We start from the raw sequence: 19,639 nt of genomic DNA on the forward strand, positions 1-19,639 counted from the left end.
TATCTCAGATGAGCTCTTTTGTGCATGGCTGCCATGGAGACCCTCATACAATGATATCATCTTATCGAGGGGTTTCCCTGAGAGAGAACTAAGTAGTGGAGTTAGCAGGGAGGGATGTGCATATGAACGGGCGACATCGTTGTCCTGGGAGGTAAGTGGATGGCTGGACAGAAGGGCTCGGATGCTGTGTCCATAGCAGGTGCCCGGAGGGTGCTCGGCCTCTATGTGGAGGACGCGGCTAATTACCATCTGCATCCAAGGGGAAAACCATCCGCCCATCTGTCTGTTTCAGGACAGAGCTTCCCTCATCCCTCCCCTTCTCCCTTTCCACCTAACGCAGCCCCCTCCCTGCATCCTATCAGTGTAAACACAGAGCGAGAACTTCAGGGACACAAAGCATCAGTCCTCTCCCTCCATTGATGCCTGAGCTTGGATCTTTTTAGCATCCTCAGGACCAGGATCCTCCATTCTCCGGTAGAATCCCTGCTGCTTGGCGCTCGTCTCCCCCTGCCTCCCTCTTTTCTACCTTCTTTCATGTACTCTGCTCCTTTTCCTCTGCAAAGCTTTGGCCTGTCCCCTGCAGTGTTCTGTCCTCTATGCTTTACCTATCACTCCCTCTCTGAGAAATGAAACGCTTACTTCCCCAGGCAGCTACCCTCCTGGCCTGACCACCTTCCTAGGGTCTCTGGTGAAATGCAGGTTGGCTTCTGAAGGACCTCCTGAATCTGACACCATGGAACCTGTGAGCCACCAAGGAATGCCTCGTCTCTCCTGGATAGATACTCTCTACAGCAGTAAGTGCCGGCTCTCGTCCTTTATTATGGGGGGGTTGCATGATGGAGATATTCAGGTATTTTTTTTTCCGTTAATCCATCATAAGTGGAATGAACATACGGAGCACCAATTCTTGACGCTCTTCCTAAAAGTCACTTGTGATTTGTCATTGATTTTCTGTCTAACTCAGACCTGTACGTTTGTGTTTTGTATTGTGCGTGTGCCCGGTGATTTGTTGGCACTGAACTGTTCACACATATGGGCAGCGTGCCACTTGACTGGTGAGCGCCAGTAGACATGTGTAATAATGTTGTTCATTACATGGAAAATGACTGGGCTCATCTCCATCTTCACCCCATGTCCTAGTTTTATATCCTAACCGGTGTGATTTCCGGTGGACTGTGAGAAGCTATAATAATTTATATATGGTGGCTATAATAATTTATATATGGTGTTATTTCATCCGTTTTTTGTGGTTGGTGTTGTTCAGACACGGCCTTGTCCTTTGCATATTTAGGATTCTCTACCTTTGTGCTATGTAGTACGTCGGATTCATCGTCTACACAAAATGCTCCCGGCTCCTTGCCCCCCCCCCCCCCTTTTGATCCTGTTCACATCTGGTATTCTGCGCTCATTTTCTCCCAGCTGGGGCTGGCATCGCTGCTCGAATGAGTCTGGCATGGGATTGATCAGCTGTCTGCGCTGTCTAGATGTGTGGCAGATCCAGACCTTTGATATTCATTTCCCTTCAGAATAAGGGAGCACAGTACGTGTGCAAATGTATTTGTGTGCATTCTATACACAGGGGCATAAAGCCAACACGTGATGGGGGGGAAATTTAGCATTACCCTGTATACCAGTACATGTGTATATAATATGTAGACATGGCAGTTTTAGAATGTGTAGGTCTGCAAATTATTCATAATTTAGATGGACACGGATATTTGAAATATATGCAAACCGGAATGGAAGCTTTACTGTGTGATATAGATTTTTTTCCTCTTTAGTTTGTCAAAGATAAAGTTAATAGAGTCCAGAAAATGACCTGGCGCAGTGTCGGATAAGCACCTCATGTCCGGTCTGGGCTCAGAATTATGGACGAGTTTGATCCATCATGTTAATATTATTTTATGAAAAATCTGTCATTTACATTCAGATGGGGACAGAGGACTTCTATGGTGTAAAGCTGGATAAATACTTGTGTCGTCATATTATTGATCGGCTGGAGGTCGATAGGCTTCTTCTATAACAACTTGAGTATTAGGATAGTGGATGTAGATATTTTTCGGGGTTATAAGACTACCTTGACAGCGGGTGCAGCGTTTTGCATTAGAGCCCAGTGCCATTTCAGGAGTGACATCAGGGCTTCGTGCTGTGCTGATGGCTGTCTGCGGAGGGAGGGAACCTTTCTGCAAATGCAGCGTCTGAAAGCTGTAAAATTGCTGTATTGCGATTTTCTGTAAACACCAAATCACCTGGAAAATTACAGCGTGCGGCGTCTTACAGTTATAGATGTGTGTTGTGCAGGTGATAACGTCATACCGGCGTTTCACGCTGTTCAGCCATTGGCAGTCCTGACTGGGTTGAGCTGGGGCATTGTATGTACAAGTGGTCCCTCAAGTTACAATATTAATTGGTTCCAGGACGACCATTGTATGTTGAAACCATTGTATGTTGAGACCAGAACTCTATGGAAACCTGGTAATTGGTTCTGAAGGCACCAAAATGTCATCCAAAAATAGGAAAAAGTGAGGATTAAATAAAAATAAGTAGATAACTAATATAGATAAAGCAAATCCTTACATATAAAAGTAATAAAGATCTGCTGGGAGCTGTAATCACTGTCTATGTCAGTGTTTCCCAAGCAGGGAGCCTCCAGCTGTTGCAAAACTACAGCTCCCAGCATGCCCGGACAGCCAAAGGCTGTCCGGGCATGCTGGGAGTTGTAGTTTTGCAACAGCTGGGGGTACCCTGCTTGGGAAAACACTGGTCTATGTAGAGTACAGGAGCTTCTTCAGGGTCCTGTACAGTACACACAGTGTCCCAAAAAGTAACATGGAGTCGCCCTCACCTGGTGTCCAAAGGAGTAGGTAACCCTGGGAAAGGTAAAGTGTACAGAACATGTAATAGCTCCCTGTACTGTAGGGGGCGCTACCAGACATCAGTCAGTGCATACGCTTCAGTAATACAGGGGTTTTACCAGTGATATGCCCATTCTGATTGGTCAGTTCTTCCAGCCATTGACATGTTTCACAAATCTGGACCGTCTGTACATTGTATGTTGAGTCTGGTTTCAACTTACAATTGTCCAGAATAGACCATTGTATGTTGAAACTATTGTATGTTGAGGCCATTGTAAGTTGAGGGATCACTGTACTTTTCTATGGTTACCTGGCATTTCTACATTGTCTGAGCAGCAATTACACCTCATTCTCACAGTAAATGTAGTAAGTGCAGAGTAAAACAAATCTAAGCTGTTAACCCAATGTAGGGGACAATGACTTCTATACTGTTATACACATATCTAAAAACCAAGAACAAAAGCATTTGATCAGAGAAACCAATTGGATCAGTTTTTGTTTTTTACTATTATTACTTGAATAAAATTGCGTAGTCTAGTTACTTGGAGAAACAGCTGTACTTGTCACTGATGTTGCTCTTATGGACGCTCAGTCTCTACCTGTAGCTACAGTCAATTTCATAGGAAACCAATAATGGAAACACAATGCACTAATGTTCGCAAACTATTGCATAAAAAGGCTCTGTTCTCTCTGTGGGGTGTCTGGTTGTATTTTGGGAGATAGTCCTGGATGTATGCCAACATATGCATAGACTTTTCGAGTTTAATTTTGGGTGAGTACATATATGTCTAATGCTCTGGAGCTGTCCTGGATGGGAACATCGGATGCATCAATCCGGAGCTTTTGCATCCATAAGTTGAAATGGGACATGACACTGGACCGATGGACCATCTGGTATAGTGCAATAAAATCAACATGCCTGATGAAGCGCACCTGCGCGAAACGCGTTGCATGTTGGGAATAAACTGATTGCTCTACCCATTGCCTGGTCCCTCAGCGCCTTACTGTCCACTGGTTTGGAGGTCGTTGGTTTTATTGCATTTCATTGTGGAGTGGCAGCAGAGGGATCCATTTACACGCATTTTTCCAAGTTGTGCTGGCCCTTGCACAACTCACATTGGTAAGCACTTTTTTTTACCATTAGCGTTTCTTTTATTATGGTTTATCTGCACCATGGAGCGCTCGTCTGTCGTTTTTGTAGTTCATCTGGTATAGTTGCACTCTGGCATGCTCTCACTAAATCAAAAAGCACTTCTTATTTTTTTGATCAAGCACCTGCAAGCCGAATACCACTACACACACTGGCCACTTTATTAGGCACAACTTGTGAATACTAGGTTGGACGCCCTTTTGCTTTGTGGCACGCTTTCTACACTGTGCTGGAAATATTTCTGTGATATTGGCCCGTATGGACATGGTGGTAACACACATCCATGGTGAGAGTCTTCTTTTCCACCATTTCCCAAATGTGATCAATTAAATTGAGATCTGGTGACTGTGGAGGTCATTGGAGTACAGTGAGCTCATTGTCATGTAAAAAAATAACCGAGGATGTGAGCTTTGTGACCTGGTGCATTATTCTGCTGGAAGTAGGCATCAGGAGGTGGGGACACTGGTCAAAAATAATGGACATAGTCAGCAACGATACTCAGGTAGACTCTCCTGTTTAAACGATGCTAAATTGGTACTAAAATGCCCAAAGTATGACAAGTAAATGCCCCCCACACAATTACACCACCAGCCTGAACCATTGATACAAGCCAGGATGTATCCATGCCTTCATTTTGCTTACTCCAAATTCTTACCCCTTCCATCTGAGTGTTACAGCTGGAATTGAGACTTCAATCTTACCAGGCAACGTTCTTCCATTCTTCTGTTGCCCAGTTATGGTGACCCTGTGCGTATTGTAGCCTCGGATTACTTTTCATAGCGGACATAAGTGGCACCCGCAGTGGTTGGGTATGTTTTGTGTTCAGATAGTGCTCTCTGCTAACCCCTCTGCTTGTCTAAGGAACTCTGGAAGCATTAGAGGTTTGCTATGGGGATTTGCTCCTACTCTGGACAGTTACTGAGACAAGCAGAGGTGTCAGCAGAGAGCACTGTTGTCAGACAGAAAAGAACAACTCAACTTCAGCAGCTGAAAACTACTGGAAGGATTAATATTTTTTTTATAGAAGTAATTTACAAATCTGTTTAACATTCTGGAGCCAGTTGAGATAGATATATATATATATATATATATATATATATATATATATATAAAAAGTTTTTTTCCTGGAATACCCCTTTAATTTTTTTTTTTACTGCATTGAAATATTTTGTCTCTAGCTGAGCCTTTCTCATGGTTGTGGTGTAAAAGCGCTTATTCATGCCTAGTACAGAAGTGTAATTGCTGTAAGGGCAGGTGTTTGCAAAGACAACCTTTGACCTCTCTTGACATGCCTGTTTAAGTAAATCCTTGTATTCCCATGACATAACAGTACTTGAGAATCTTTCCTTATAGCACAGCATTGTACCTTGTAAATAGCCAACTGAGTGTTACCTGCTGGAGGTGTCTCCTTGCACTTTCGGACATTATACAATCATAGATGACAGTGTAGGAACCCACTCCCCCAATGGTAATACCCAGTAGGATTTATAGTAAGAATTAGGCTGCATTCACATCACGGTTTAGGGGTATGGCTGGGAAAATATGAAAAGTGGCTGCTGCCAAATCTGTGCCCCACCACATTTAAATTGATGAGCCGGACAGAGTTAGCTAGGGACTCTGGTCGGCACATTTTTTGGCCATATCGGTGTTGCCGGACTGAAACCACAGCAGACCGGCAATAAAAACTGATACGGTCCATAAAGTAGGCGACCAGAGTCACTAGCTGGCTCTGTCTAGCTTATTGAAAGGAATGGGGTGTGGTACAGGTTCGGCAGGGATATGGCAGCAGACGGTTTTCAAATTTTTCTGCCAGATCCAGCTGCCATACCCCTAAATGGTGATGGGAATGCAGCCTAACCAAGGAACACCACAACACAGAGCATTTTATGGGGAATACAAGGATTAACTGAGACGGGCTTCTCAGGAGAGGCCTCAGGTCCTCCTTAAAGGGTAACTCTCATTAAAACTAATTTTTGCTATAGCCCTCCTTATGGTAAATGAAAAATATTTCTAATATACTTTGTTTAAAAAAAAAAATGAATTTTTCTATGTTTTATTTGTGCTTAAAAAAGCTCAAGAGCACATTTTCCCCCAACTCATACACAGACTTTGGACCAAAGTCCGAACACAGGAAGTGCTTCCTGGAGTGCTGAGGGGGGGGGGGGGGGTGTCCTGCCTCATCCAATCATAGCTTCTCTCACACATAACTGCCATATGCTGTTGGCTGGACCCCCCCCCCCCCCCCTCAGCACTCCAGGCGGCACTTCCTGTGTTTGGACTTCGGTCCAAAGTCTGTGTATAAGATGGGGAAAATGTGCTCTTGAGCTTTTTTAAGCACAAATAAAACATAGAAAACTTCATTTTTTTGTAAACAAAGTATATTAGAAATATTTTTCACTTACCATAAGGAGTGCAATAGCAAAAATTTGTTTTAATGAGTGACCTTTTAAGGGAAAACTGTCATCACTGTCACCACAATGATCCGTTGGTACAGGCAGGTAGTGGGGGTGACACTGATGATAACTATACTTACCTGTCCCTGATCCGCGGTCCCTTTCTCCCATCATCTTCCTCCATTCCTTTCATTCTGGTGGAAAGCTGTGGCAGGGGAGGAGCTTCTTGACGTCACCACTGGTGTTTCCCCAAGCGTGTTCACAGCGGGGCCCAGCAGATAAACAGCAGTGGTGATGTCAGGAAGCTCCCATCGTGCCCCAAGACTGGTGCCGGAGCGAAGGAAGATATCAGGAGAACAGGTAAGTATGATTATCATTGTCATCTGCACTACCTGCCTGCACCAACAGGTTAGTCCAGTAACATTGATGACAGTTTCCCTTTAGATGTGGTGTAATTTGCTTCTGACTACACGGAATTCAGTTAAAGTGTACCTGTCAACCCCACCCCCCAAAAAAAACTAAACAAAAAAAAAAAACTGTTATATATTGCTCATTTCCTCATCCTGATCATGCACATCAAATTTTTGTGTCTACGACCTTTATTTCTCTCAGAATTACCTTTATAAACTTTCCATCATTGCTCCGTGAGGTTTCTGTCCATGCAGAGGCATGGGGAGTGTCCCTCTCTTCTCCTCCCCCTCCTCCACTCCGCTCTGACTCACAGAGGGCCCTGGACCTGCCTGCAGCCCTGTCAATCACTCATGGTGTCCATGACATGTCGATAACCACTGGATACTGCAGGACTGGTATGTGTCCCAGGAGGCAGGGGGACCCCTAGTGGCTTTTTCAGTATAAAATACTGAAAATTTTCTAATGAAAGCCATTGCAAAACATATTTTTTTTTGCATGCTTGATAACATATCAAAAGTTGTTGTATCTGACAGTGCCCATTTAAGGGTCATAGGATGGTTTTAATGGTATAAGATTGTGAGGTTGGGCTATTGTTTTTACTGAGAAGGGGAGTTAGACCTTCTGTGCCTACTGGGGACGTGGTTTGGAGAGCATGCAACACAACACAAGTTTTGCTACTTGAGGGGGGACAGACCCTGCTGTACATGCCAAGGGGAGCCCCAAGGCCCCAATACTGTGTAAGGTCATTTCTAGATCTGTGTCGTCATATAAGGATTGTGTGGGTTTAGAAAAGCATGGCTGTTATTATGAAACCGGGCCACACAATTCCATAGGTTCTTTCTAGTGTTACTGTTTAGCTCTATAACTCAATAGGACTGAGCTGTAATACCAGACTCAACTTGTGGGAAACCCTGGACAACCCATTTAAAGGGGTACTCCGGCAAAAAACATCCCCAGTTCGAAGCAGAAGGCTTAAATATATACTGTATATACTAGAGTATAAGCCGAGTTTTTCAGCACGATTTTTCGTGCTGAAAATGCCCCCCCTCGGCTTATACTCGAGTGAACTCTCCGCCTGTCAGTGGTCTTCAACCTGCTGACCTCCAAATGTTGCAAAACTACAACTCCCAGCATGCCCGGACAGCCAATGACATACTGGGTGTTGTAGTTTCGATACCTCTGAAGGTCTGCAGGTTGAAGACCACTGCGGCCTTCGTCATCATCCAGCCCCCCCCCCCTGTTTTGTACTCCCCTCGGCGGGAAGTTAGGGTGAGCTGGTCCGGGCCATCTATGCTGCAGCCTTGCCATTGTGTCGTCGTCAAAGCAACGACACAATGGCAAGCATAGATGGCCCGGACCAGCTCACCCGAACTTCACGCCGAGGGGAGGTGAGTACAAAACAAAAGGGGGGAGGGGCTGGATGATGACGAAGGCCGCAGTGGTCTTCAACCTGCGGACCTCCAGAGGTTTCAAAACTACAACTCCCAGCATGCCTGGACAGCCGAAGGCTGTCCGGGCATGCTGGGAGTTGTAGTTTTGCAACCTCTGGAGGTCCGCAGTTTGAAGATCACTGCTAAAGGGATTGACAGGCGGGGATGATGAAGGGGGGATGATGACAGGTGGTGATGATGGGGGGTCTGGATGAGGACAGGAGGGGATGATGTATTTCCCACACTAGGCTTATAGTCGAGTCAATAACTTTTCCTGGGTTTTTGGGGGTTAAATTAGGGGCCTCTGCTTATTTTCGGGTCGGCTTATACTCGAGTATAGACGGTAATAGAAATGGTACATTTTATATATGTATAATAACTCTCTATAGGACACTTTCATCTTCAGGAAAAAAAGGTGCATGGAAAAAAAATAGAATACATTTATTTCGATCAATAAAACCCAATATAGACTGAAGGCTACGTAGTATTTTATCCTGACGGATGCCTCTGTGGAGCGCTCACCATAGAAGGCTGCAGGTACTAGATCAGGCTCAATTGGATTATTGTCCTCGTACAGCTCATACTGTAGCTTAACACACTGCAGAGCACAGAATCCACTGCAGGGGACAGATGCAGAATCAATGCTCTATAAACAGAGGCGCTTCTTGCCAATCTAATCTGCCAAAATCAATTTCTCTGCTTAAAGGGGAACTCTGATAAAAGATGGAGTTTGCCATTGTAAAGATTTATCCCATATTTTACACTCCTGAAGTAATATGATTAATATGAATTCTCTGTGTGCTCTTTTACACATCCACCATTGTCACTCACCTAGTTTATACACAGTTGTTGTATGGAATGCATGGTCATCAGCTGGAGTTTTTTAATTAAATGGTCACTGTCTCTTCACCAAAGTCTGCAGAAATCTATAGTACAAGCAAAATATAGGAAACTTACACGTAATAAATCTTACAAGAGAAAAATGACACTTTCTTCAGTTATCAGCCTCTTCCCCCTATAAACCTCTTTATATTTCATGACTTACTTTAAAGGACTACTAAAAATAAGCTTACCATGGGATCATGTTACTTGCTGCCCATTGAAGTATATCTGAGAGAAACTTACCCAGAATCTGCTGAAGGCTCTAGTTAAGTCCTCTATCTCACCAGAATGCACCAGTCATAAATTACAGTACTGCTCTATGCTGTCTCCATGCTGCTGCTGCTTCTGAAGGTCTTCTGTAGAGATTCAGGGGAGTAGGACCCCCCTTCTATGTGTGTATGAGAAATCATATCAGCTTGTCTTAACCCACTAGCTTGGAGACAGGAGCATGCAGAGGAAATATTGCCATATACAAGTTATATAATGACCACACATGACTGCTCATCCTAAAAAGTTTGGTGAAAGGTTGGGACTAAAGTGATTTTTCACCTTGGCGACATGTTCTAAAGTGCTAATATGAGTTAATAGCTATGAGTGCAATAATACTGACCATTCCTGTCGTTTACTTGTCTGTGGCTCTCTATTTCCAAGTGTCAAGGAGATGTGACTTATGTCCTGAGGTGCCCCACACTGTAACGCCTCTCCTTGCTTTCTTAGTCTGCTCTCCCCTTCTTTGATTGACAGTCACAGTCTCTGTCCGTTCCCTAGAGCTCGGTCCTTCCTCTGTGTTCAGTGAACTGACTGACTGTGCACGTACTGTATAGTGAAAGCCACCAAGTGAAAACCCTTCCTATCAAGGAATAGGATGGGGGGCTAGAAAAGTGAGAATAGCCGTTACATTGGGGCACCTCTGGACATTGGCCATGCTTCCTTTTAAAAGGGAAATCAGCCACCTCTCTATGTGTAAAATGCTCTGTCCACTTTATGATGCTTTGCAGATATGCAGAAGGCATCCCTCCTATTCATACCGTGTTTTTCCGAAAATAAGACCGGGTCTTATATTAATTTTAGTCACAAAAACACACTAGGGCTTATTTTCAGGGTAGGGCTTATATATTTATGGTATGTACATTGAACAACATGGCAGTTCAACGGTATATACACCCCCCCCCCCCATTATCCTCATGTGATGGGCGCAGCACTGCCCCCCCCAACGCCCCCCCCCCCCTCTCCTGGCCGGTTTATCAGCCCAGCGCTGCACCCCACATCGGGGGACTAATCGTATGTCACCCGTGAGCGCAGCTTCTCTCCCCCCCCCCCTGCCAAATAATTATCAGCCGCTGCGCTGTACTTTGTATTCCTGTGCCCGGGCTGCAAATATTAAAAAACAAGCTTTAACTTACCTTCGTCCTCCGTTACCCCCTTGCTAAGGAACCGGCCTCATGGTCCCTTCTCTGTTCTCGCTGCGGTCCTGGGGACGGGACAGAGCCTTCAGCCTATCACCGGCCGCACCGATGTCCCGCCTCGGCCGATGATAGGCTGAGCCCACTGTCATGTAAAAAGCCGGCCGGCTCATGACAATGCGCTCAGCCTATCATCGGCAGAGGCGGGACATCGCTGCGGCCGGTGATAGGCTGGAGGCTTTGTGACGTTCCCGTCCCCAGGACCGCAGCGAGAACAGCGGAGGGACCATGAGGCCAGTTCCTTAGCAACATGGGAACGGAGGACGAAGGTAAGTTAAAGTTTGTTTTTTTAATATTTGCAGCCCAGGCATTGTCTAGGTCAGTGGTCTTCAACCTGCGGACCTCCAGATGTTGCAAACATTTTCAACATCTGGAGGTCCACAGGCTGGAGACCACTGGTCTAGCGCTTATTTTCGGGGTAGGGTGTATTTTCGGGGAAACACGGTATACACATACTTGAAAACCATGTAAAGAAATATGCAGGTATCAGGCCTGTGCATAGTGTAGTGCTGCAATGATATCATCCTAAATGATATGTTGCATGTTGATCACAGACTGTGTTTTGTACGTCCATCTTTACACTGAGGAGATTTGCCAGAAAGTAAAACCATAAAGAACATGTTGTGGATCTTAAAATCCACAGTGTGTTTATTCTTCTGCATTTAGCTTTTTCTAAGCTTGTGAATGGAGTATAAAATCCATTACTAGCGGGATGTTACTGGATTTTGTTAGGATTTAGGTGTGAAATCCATGGCTAAATCCTAACAGAATTCTTAGTGTGTGGACATGGCCTGAGAGGCTCTGCAGTAGGGCTGGGCGGTATATATCGCTTCATACTGAATACCGAAATTTTTGTGCTGCACGATATGATTTTTTACCCATACCGCAATACCGGTTTGGCCCCTCCCCCTCGGGAATGAATGAATTATCAGCCTAGCGCTGCGCTGTCCCCACATCAGGGAACTAATCATCTCCCCCAATTCATTATCAGCCCAGCGCTGCGCTGTCCCCATCGGGGTACTACTCGTATATCACCCGCAAGTGCTGCCCTCCTCGTCCTCCTGTTTGTTGCGGCCGCTGGCGCTGACACTCTATACCAGTGGGCTTCCGGGCATGCTGGGAGTTGTAGTTTTGCAACATCTGGAGGTCCGCAGGTTGAAGACCACTGCTCTATACTGTATCCCTATGCCCGGGCTGCAAAAGGTAAACAAAATAAACTTTAAATCACCTTCCCCGTCGGTCCGGACCATCTTCCGAGAGAATGGAAAGTCGGACAGCCGTCAGCCTATCTCCGACCGCAGCGATGTTCTGCCTCGGCCGGTGATAGGTTGAGCGCACTGTCATTTAACAAGCCGGCTCCTTACATGACAGTGGGCTCAGCCTATCACCGGCCGAGGCGGAACATCGTTGCTACCGGTGATAGGCTGACGGCTCTCTGACGTTCACGTCCCCAGGAAGAGCGTAAGGCCAACGTAGGTCCATGCGTTAGTTTATTTTTGTTTACCTTTTGCAGCCCGGGTATAGGGATACAGTATAGAGTGTCAGCGCCGGCGGCCGCAACAAACAGGAGGACGAAGAGGCAGCACTTGTGGGTGACGTGAGTAGTTCCCCGATGGGGACAGCGCAGCGCTAATCATTTTTTTTTTTGTGTGGGGGGGGGATACCGTTATATACCGTGGAACCGCCATAAGTTACAAAAATACCACGATACACACATTTTGCCATACCACACAGCCCTACTCTACAGGATCAAGCACCTTCCTTTAACAGAAACATCCATCACTTTATAGTCACTTTTAACATTATATTGGTGGATATTTGTGTTGTCTCTTTCGACTCTTTGGGGGAGATTTATAAAAGGATTTAGACAGTTTTTTCCCCTTCTGAATTTGTCGCACAGAAAGTTGCAGTCTATATAGTTTCTGCGACTTTTGCTCTAGAGGATTTTTAGAACATGATGCATTCTAGTCTATTTTAGACAGAAAAATGCATTGGTGCTGAATTTATCAAACGCGACTTTTCAGTGAAAAGTCGCATCGGCTGAAAGTAGGCCGAAATGTCAGACCATGTTGGAGCAGGTTTAGATACAGTCTAAAGCATAGATCCTGAAGTCCATGTGCAGAATTTATCAAGAGCCGTGCGCCTTTTGATTAATTAGACGCACAATAGACCGGCCTAACCCTCTGTAGTTTGGTCTATATTGATGCGGGACATAGACAACTTTGATAAATCTCCCCCTTTGTACCTTTTTAATACTAGTATGGACACCTGAAATAGTGGTCCCCGTGTGCCGAGATCTCTAAACCCATGCTGCTGTTATATGTATGTGTCCAAGCCTTGCGCTTGTATAATCCTTAAACCAGCAGGACTTAATGCTGAGATCCAGCTAATAGTTGTTAATCCACTTTCTATGGCTTTGAATCCCCATGAGTGAAGGCTTCCCTGACACTGTTCTATATGCTTGAGTATTCTTACCGATGATGCCCCTCTGCTATCTTTACAGCAGTGCCACGTGCCAGCTTACATTGGGCTGTTCTTTGGCATCCTCGGTGGCTCATATAATGCACTTTCTAAGTGACTGAGCCTTTCAAACACATCCTGCAAGAAATCTCCACAGGAAATGTTGATGAAGGGCATCTATATCTGAAGATCAGCTGGCAACGGGAAAGAGATTTATATTTAATATCACAGTCGGGGGGGAAGGAATGAAACATTGGCCTCTGTGTTGGGTGAAGTCCTGCACTCATCTCCAGGGTATTGTCTGTAAACATGAATAAGATGGTTAATCATATTGAGCAGATTCCCTATTAAAACTAAGCTTGGGGTAAATTAACTCCTCGTTAGAATACCACTCATATGATGACCACAGCGGTGTTTACAGCAGCATGTACCTCTACCAGTAACACTTCTTCCAATTTCTTGTCTCCCAAGTGAATACATCGGCGGTATGCATGCTCAGCCGCCACTCCACTCACTATAGGACTGCTCAGCCGCCATCCCACTCACTATAGGACTGCTCATCATGCTCAGCCACCATCCCACTCACTATAGGACTGCTCACCATGCTCAGCCACCACTCCACTCACTATAGGACTGCTCACCATGCTCAGCCACCACTCCACTCACTATAGGACTGCTCACCATGCTCAGCCGCCACTCCACTCACTATAGGACTGCTCACCATGCTCAGCCACCATCCCACTCACTATAGGACTGCTCACCATGCTCAGCCACCACTCCACTCACTATAGGACTGCTCACCATGCTCAGCCGCCATCCCACTCACTATAGGACTGCTCACCATGCTCAGCCGCCACTCCACTCACTATAGGACTGCTCACCATGCTCAGCCGCCACTCCACTCACTATAGGACTGCTCACCATGCTCAGCCGCCATCCCACTCACTATAGGACTGCTCAGCATGCTCAGCCACCACTCCACTCACTATAGGACTGCTCAGCCGCCATCCCACTCACTATAGGACTGCTCAGCATGCTCAGCTGCCACTCCACTCACTATAGGACTGCTCAGCATGCCAAGCCGCCACTCCACTCACTATAGGACTGCTCAGCATGCCAAGCCGCCACTCCAGTCACTATAGGACTGCTCAGCATGCCAAGCCGCCACTCCAGTCACTATAGGACTGCTCAGCATGCCAAGCCGCCACTCCACTCACTATAGGACTGCTCAGCATGCCAAGCCGCCACTCCACTCACTATAGGACTGCTCAGCCGCCACTCCACTCACTATAGGACTGCTCAGCCACCATCCCACTCACTATAGGACTGCTCAGCATGCTCAGCCACCATCCCACTCACTATAGGACTGCTCAGCATGCTCAGCCACCATCCCACTCACTATAGGACTGCTCAGCATGCTCAGCCACCATCCCACTCACTATAGGACTGTTCATCATGCTCAGCCACCATCCCACTCACTATAGGACTGCTCAGCCACCATCCCACTCACTATAGGACTGCTCAGCATGCTCAGCCACCATCCCACTCACTATAGGACTGCTCAGCATGCTCAGCCACCATCCCACTCACTATAGGACTGCTCAGCATGCTCAGCCACCATCCCACTCACTATAGGACTGCTCAGCATGTTCATCCACCACTCCACTCACTATAGGACTGCTCAATATGTTCATCCACCACGCCACTCACTATAAGACTGCTCAGCATGTTCATCCACCACGCCACTCACTATAGGACTGCTCAATATGTTCATCCACCACTCCACTCACTATAGGACTGCTCAGCATGTTCATCCACCACTCCACTCACTATAGGACTGCTCATCATGTTCATCCACCATCCCACTCACTATAGGACTGCTCAGCATGTTCATCCACCATCCCACTCACTATAGGACTGGTCAGCATGTTCATCCACCATCCCACTCACTATAGGACTGCTCAGCATGTTCATCCACCACTCCACTCACTATAGGACTGCTCAGCATGTTCATCCACCATCCCACTCACTATAGGACTGCTCAGCATGTTCATCCACCATCCCACTCACTATAGGACTGCTCAGCATGTTCATCCACCATCCCACTCACTATAGGACTGCTCAGCATGTTCATCCACCACTCCACTCACTATAGGACTGCTCAGCATGTTCATCCACCATCCCACTCACTATAGGACTGCTCAGCATGTTCATCCACCATCCCACTCACTATAGGACTGCTCAGGATGTTCATCCACCACTCCACTCACTATAGGACTGCTCAGCATGTTCATCCACCATCCCACTCACTATAGGACTGCTCAGCATGTTCATCCACCACTCCACTCACTATAGGACTGCTCAGCATGTTCATCCACCACTACATTCACTCACTATAGGACTGCTCAGCATGTTCATCCACCATCCCACTCACTATAGGACTGCTCAGCATGTTCATCCACCACTCCACTCACTATAGGACTGCTCAGCATGTTCATCCACCACTCCACTCACTATAGGACTGCTCAATATGTTCATCCACCACTCCACCCACTCACTATAGGACTGCTCAGTATGTTTTGCTATCTTCTGAAGTCACATAGCAATGGAATGGTGCAAGCATACTACCATTACATTCACTTGGAGGGACAATGGACCCCAGTTATCATGATTGGCAGGGTGTCCCTGCAGTGGAACCACCAATCAGATACTTATGTATCCTGTGGGGGGATATATAATAAGTTTTCATTTTGATAAGACCCATATAAAGGTGCATTCACATCCCGTTTTACAAATCCAGCAATCGGATAAGAGGGGAGAATTTCAAACCAATTCCTGCTGGATCCGTGTTATACCCTATTGATTTTTATGAGACGACGGCAGCCAGCTAGTGTCTCTGTTTGGCTCATTTCCCGATCATGATTTTATTTTTATTTTTTAACAGGACTAAAAAAAACTCTGGTCTGCTGAACTGGACTGAAAACTGTGGTCACTCCTGCATCTCCAGGTCATAGACCAGTGTTTCCAACCAGGGTGCCTCCAGCTGTTTCAAAACTACAACTCTCAGGCTGTCCGGGCATACTGGGGGTTTTAGTTTTGCATGCTGGTAGTTTTAGTTTTGCAACAGCTGAAGGCACCCTGGTTGGGAAACCCTGTTTTGAATGTTCTCTGTATGTAGCACAACATGACACATTGGGGGAATTATCAAAACCTGTCTAAAGGAGGTGTGTTATTTTAAAGATTCATATATGGTAATTAATGGTAATTTTCATATATATATATATATATATATATATATAACCATAATTTATTATAGTATTGTTGTTGCAATGTTGCCTTAAGAGGCTTATCTAGTCATAGAAAAACGGATTTCCAAAAACAGCACCATACCAGTCCTCAAGTTGTGTGTGGCATTATAACCGGGCTCCATTACCTTTATTTACCTTCATGTAACTGAACTGCAATACCCTACACAACCTGAGGACAAGTGGGGTGCTGTTTTGTTATTAAAAAAATTTTTTTTATAAAAAAATCAGCTGTTTTTCTAATCTTGATAACCCCTTTAATACATTGTACAGTGTTAGAGCAGCTGTGCCTATGACATCTCTATAGTCATCAATATTTTAAATGCAGGAGTCTCAGAGCACAGTATAAAACTACTAAGTGGCAATAAATATATAAATATCTATAATATAATATGGGCTGATGGTTTACATAAAAATAGTGCATTCTAAAACTCTCCCTGGTAGGATACTGCAATGTGATGGGAGATATATATATATATATATATATATATATATATATATATATATATATATAAAAATACATACACACACACACTATGGATGACAGTCATTGAGAAAGTCTTCAGACTACTTTAAGGATTTAAAAACCTGTGGCTTGTTCCTTATTGATGTAATCTTGGTGCTGAAATACCATGGATCAGCTTTGTTAAATTAGGCTGGGTTCACACCACGTTTTTGCAATACAGTTCCCGTATACGTTTACAATTTGAGAAACTGGGGGGAAAGTTGGTGCGTCTTATACGGCGAATACACGCCTATCGCGGCGGTCCCTGCGGCCATCAACGGCCGGGACCTGCGGCTAATACAGGACCTCACCGATCGCGGTGATGCCCTGTATTAACCCTTCAGACGCGGCGATCAAAGCTGACCGCCGCGTCTGAAGGGAAAGTGACACTAACCCGGCTGCTCAGTTGGGCTGTTCGGGACCGCCGCGGTGAAATCGCGGCGTCCCTAACAGCTTACAGGACCATACCTGCCTCCTTGGTGTCTGCTCCGTTCTGGGATCCCCTGCTTAGCCGGCGCTCGCCTTCGACGTCATCACATTGTCTTGCACGCTGTCCCGACATGCGTAGTGACGTGATGACGGCGACTGAGAGCGTGGATCCCGGGGAAGAAGACGTCCGGAGAGTCGGGGACACCACGGGGACGTGGCGACAGCGATGGAGCGACATCCAGGGCAGCGGTGACTGGTCCGGAGCGGCGGGGACACCTGAGTATTACCTCCTATACCAGTGGTCTTCAACCTGCGGACCTCCAGATGTTGCAAAACTACAACTCCCAGCATGCCCGGACAGCCGTTGGCTGTCCGGGCATGCTGGGAGTTGTAGTTTTGCAACATCTGGAGGTCCGCAGGTTGAAGACCACTGTTGGGTTCAGAATCATTATTATTTTTAGATTTTGCACCTATAAATTGGGTGCGTCTTATATGCCGGTGCGTCCTATAGGGCGATAAATACGGTACATTGACTCTCCATTGGAAACAGTATGCCAAAAGCTGCATCAGGTTGTGTCTGTTTTGCGTCTTGTACGGTTTTGTCAGTTTTTTTTTCCTGTACCTAAAACCGTAGCCTACCACGGTTTTTGGTCTGGGTGAAAAACCGTATTGAAACGTATAAGTTTTTTGTAAATATGGGAGCCAATGGGAACCGTACAGAACCGTATATGTGTGTGCTGTTCCATCCGGTTTCCACCATGCGGTTTTTGACTTTGCACAGTTTTTTTTCTTGGAATTTCAATCAAATAAGTGAAACTTTATTCATAATGGAGTGAAAAGTTAAAAACGTATACGTTTTTTTTCTTAAAAAACGGATGCAACCGGATGTAATTTTTCAAACCGTATACAAGTTCAAATTTGTACAGGTTTTGTTACAGTTTAGTCAGGTTTTGAGGAATGTTTTTATTTTATTTTTTATTTTTACATCAAAAACCTGATACGGGAACTGTATTGCAAAAATGTGGTGGGAACCCAGCCTAAGAACACAGGGGATATTCTGGATGTGCACCCATTGGCCAATCCAGAGGGTAACTTGAGTTTTAATTGTGAATTTCTGTCAATGGTTTTCTAAAGAAAAATCTAAAACAATTTGAACATGACCGGAACAACCTATCAACCTGTCCTCTCTTTTTAGAAGTGGTCCCTGACAGTAAGTAGGTCACATGGCCCTGCTGGGGACCATTGGGGATCAGATGTCATTAGCAGTAAGTGTTTATTTTCCCTGGAGAGCCACCACATTCTTTGTAATCACTCTCCACTAGGTTATAAAAACGTGTATAGTCCGCCTGGAAAAAGTGTCCAAAGGTGCTCGCAAATCATACGGTTTGTAAGTCCACTTCAAATGTTCTGCAGTGTGAATTGGTCAACAGAAAACCCATTCACACTAATTAGGGCTACTTGATGTATCACAAAAACAATCCAATTGTGATATTAGCCATTTGCCCTTACTGTGATTACGTGCCTGTAAAATCCTGCCATTATTACCTTGCATTTGAATTTCAGCGTTGGCTCGATCGCAGACCTGCAGCGGAAACATTAAAAACTCATGTTTACCTAGTCCCGATCCCCTGTTGGTCTGCCGCAATTCTTGTTGTCCTCTGAGTGGTCCTGGTGTCTTCTCTGTGCTCCTTCTTCCGAGACAAGCAGCTGGCCACAGGGCCTTCCCACCCAACCAATCACTGACTGCAACGGTGTCCTGTCTTGGCCAGTGATTGGCTGAGCAGGAAGGTCCTGAAACCAGCTGCTTGTCTTGGAAGAAGCCCTAACACCAATGTTTTTTTCCATGGAGCGGAATTTCCGAGTGGGATTTCTGAGGGATTTCTTAAGGAGGCATCACCTGACATAACCAGTCCTTGTGGTCTTGTCCAATGTCCCAGTCTTTTCATAACCATAAAATGTGATGCAAAAAGAGGAAAAATGAATATTTACTTTTTTTGGACGTAAACAGCGGCTATCTGATCTGACACTACAAGCTGTGTTTGTACACATGGCTCTTTATTGAATAGAAGCGTGCCTTGCTCCGGATCCCTTGGCTCTTCTTGCTCGCTCAGCTAAGCTTTCAGGATGAACCGTTCCCCAGGGTGAGACGCAGCAGACAGTCATTGTCTGACCTGTGTCTAGTCTGGTGGTCTTGGTGGTCTCCTGTCCTCCACCTGACAGATACTGGGGCATAGGCTGTGTATTTACATTCATATTGTTTTTTTTTTTTTTTTATATTTTTTTTAGATACAGTATATTTTTGTATCATTAACCATTAAACCCAAGCATTCTGTAGTCTAAGCGGTTAAGTACATTT

At 45.4% G+C, this 19,639-nt stretch overlaps 1 protein-coding gene across 3 annotated transcripts in view; it reads left to right on the forward strand.

Annotated features, from left to right (window-relative positions):
* The window catches only part of ABR (ABR activator of RhoGEF and GTPase), a 442,924-nt gene that overhangs the window by 86,974 nt on the left and 336,311 nt on the right, over positions 1-19,639 (forward strand). Inside the window, exons 1-2 of one of the 3 annotated variants that reach the window (XM_056559136.1) lie at positions 34-151; positions 648-794. The exons of 1 other annotated variant lie outside the window; for it this stretch is intronic. In XM_056559136.1, coding sequence (XP_056415111.1) covers positions 734-794 — 61 coding nt within the window. In that variant the 5' untranslated portion in view covers positions 34-151; positions 648-733. Of the gene's footprint in view, positions 1-33; positions 152-328; positions 475-647; positions 795-19,639 lie in introns of those variants that run through there. One more of the 3 variants, XM_056559135.1, reaches the window with a different exon arrangement.

Source organism: Hyla sarda, chromosome 2, assembly GCF_029499605.1.
Source record: "Hyla sarda isolate aHylSar1 chromosome 2, aHylSar1.hap1, whole genome shotgun sequence".
NCBI classification, from domain to species: Eukaryota; Metazoa; Chordata; class Amphibia; order Anura; family Hylidae; genus Hyla; species Hyla sarda.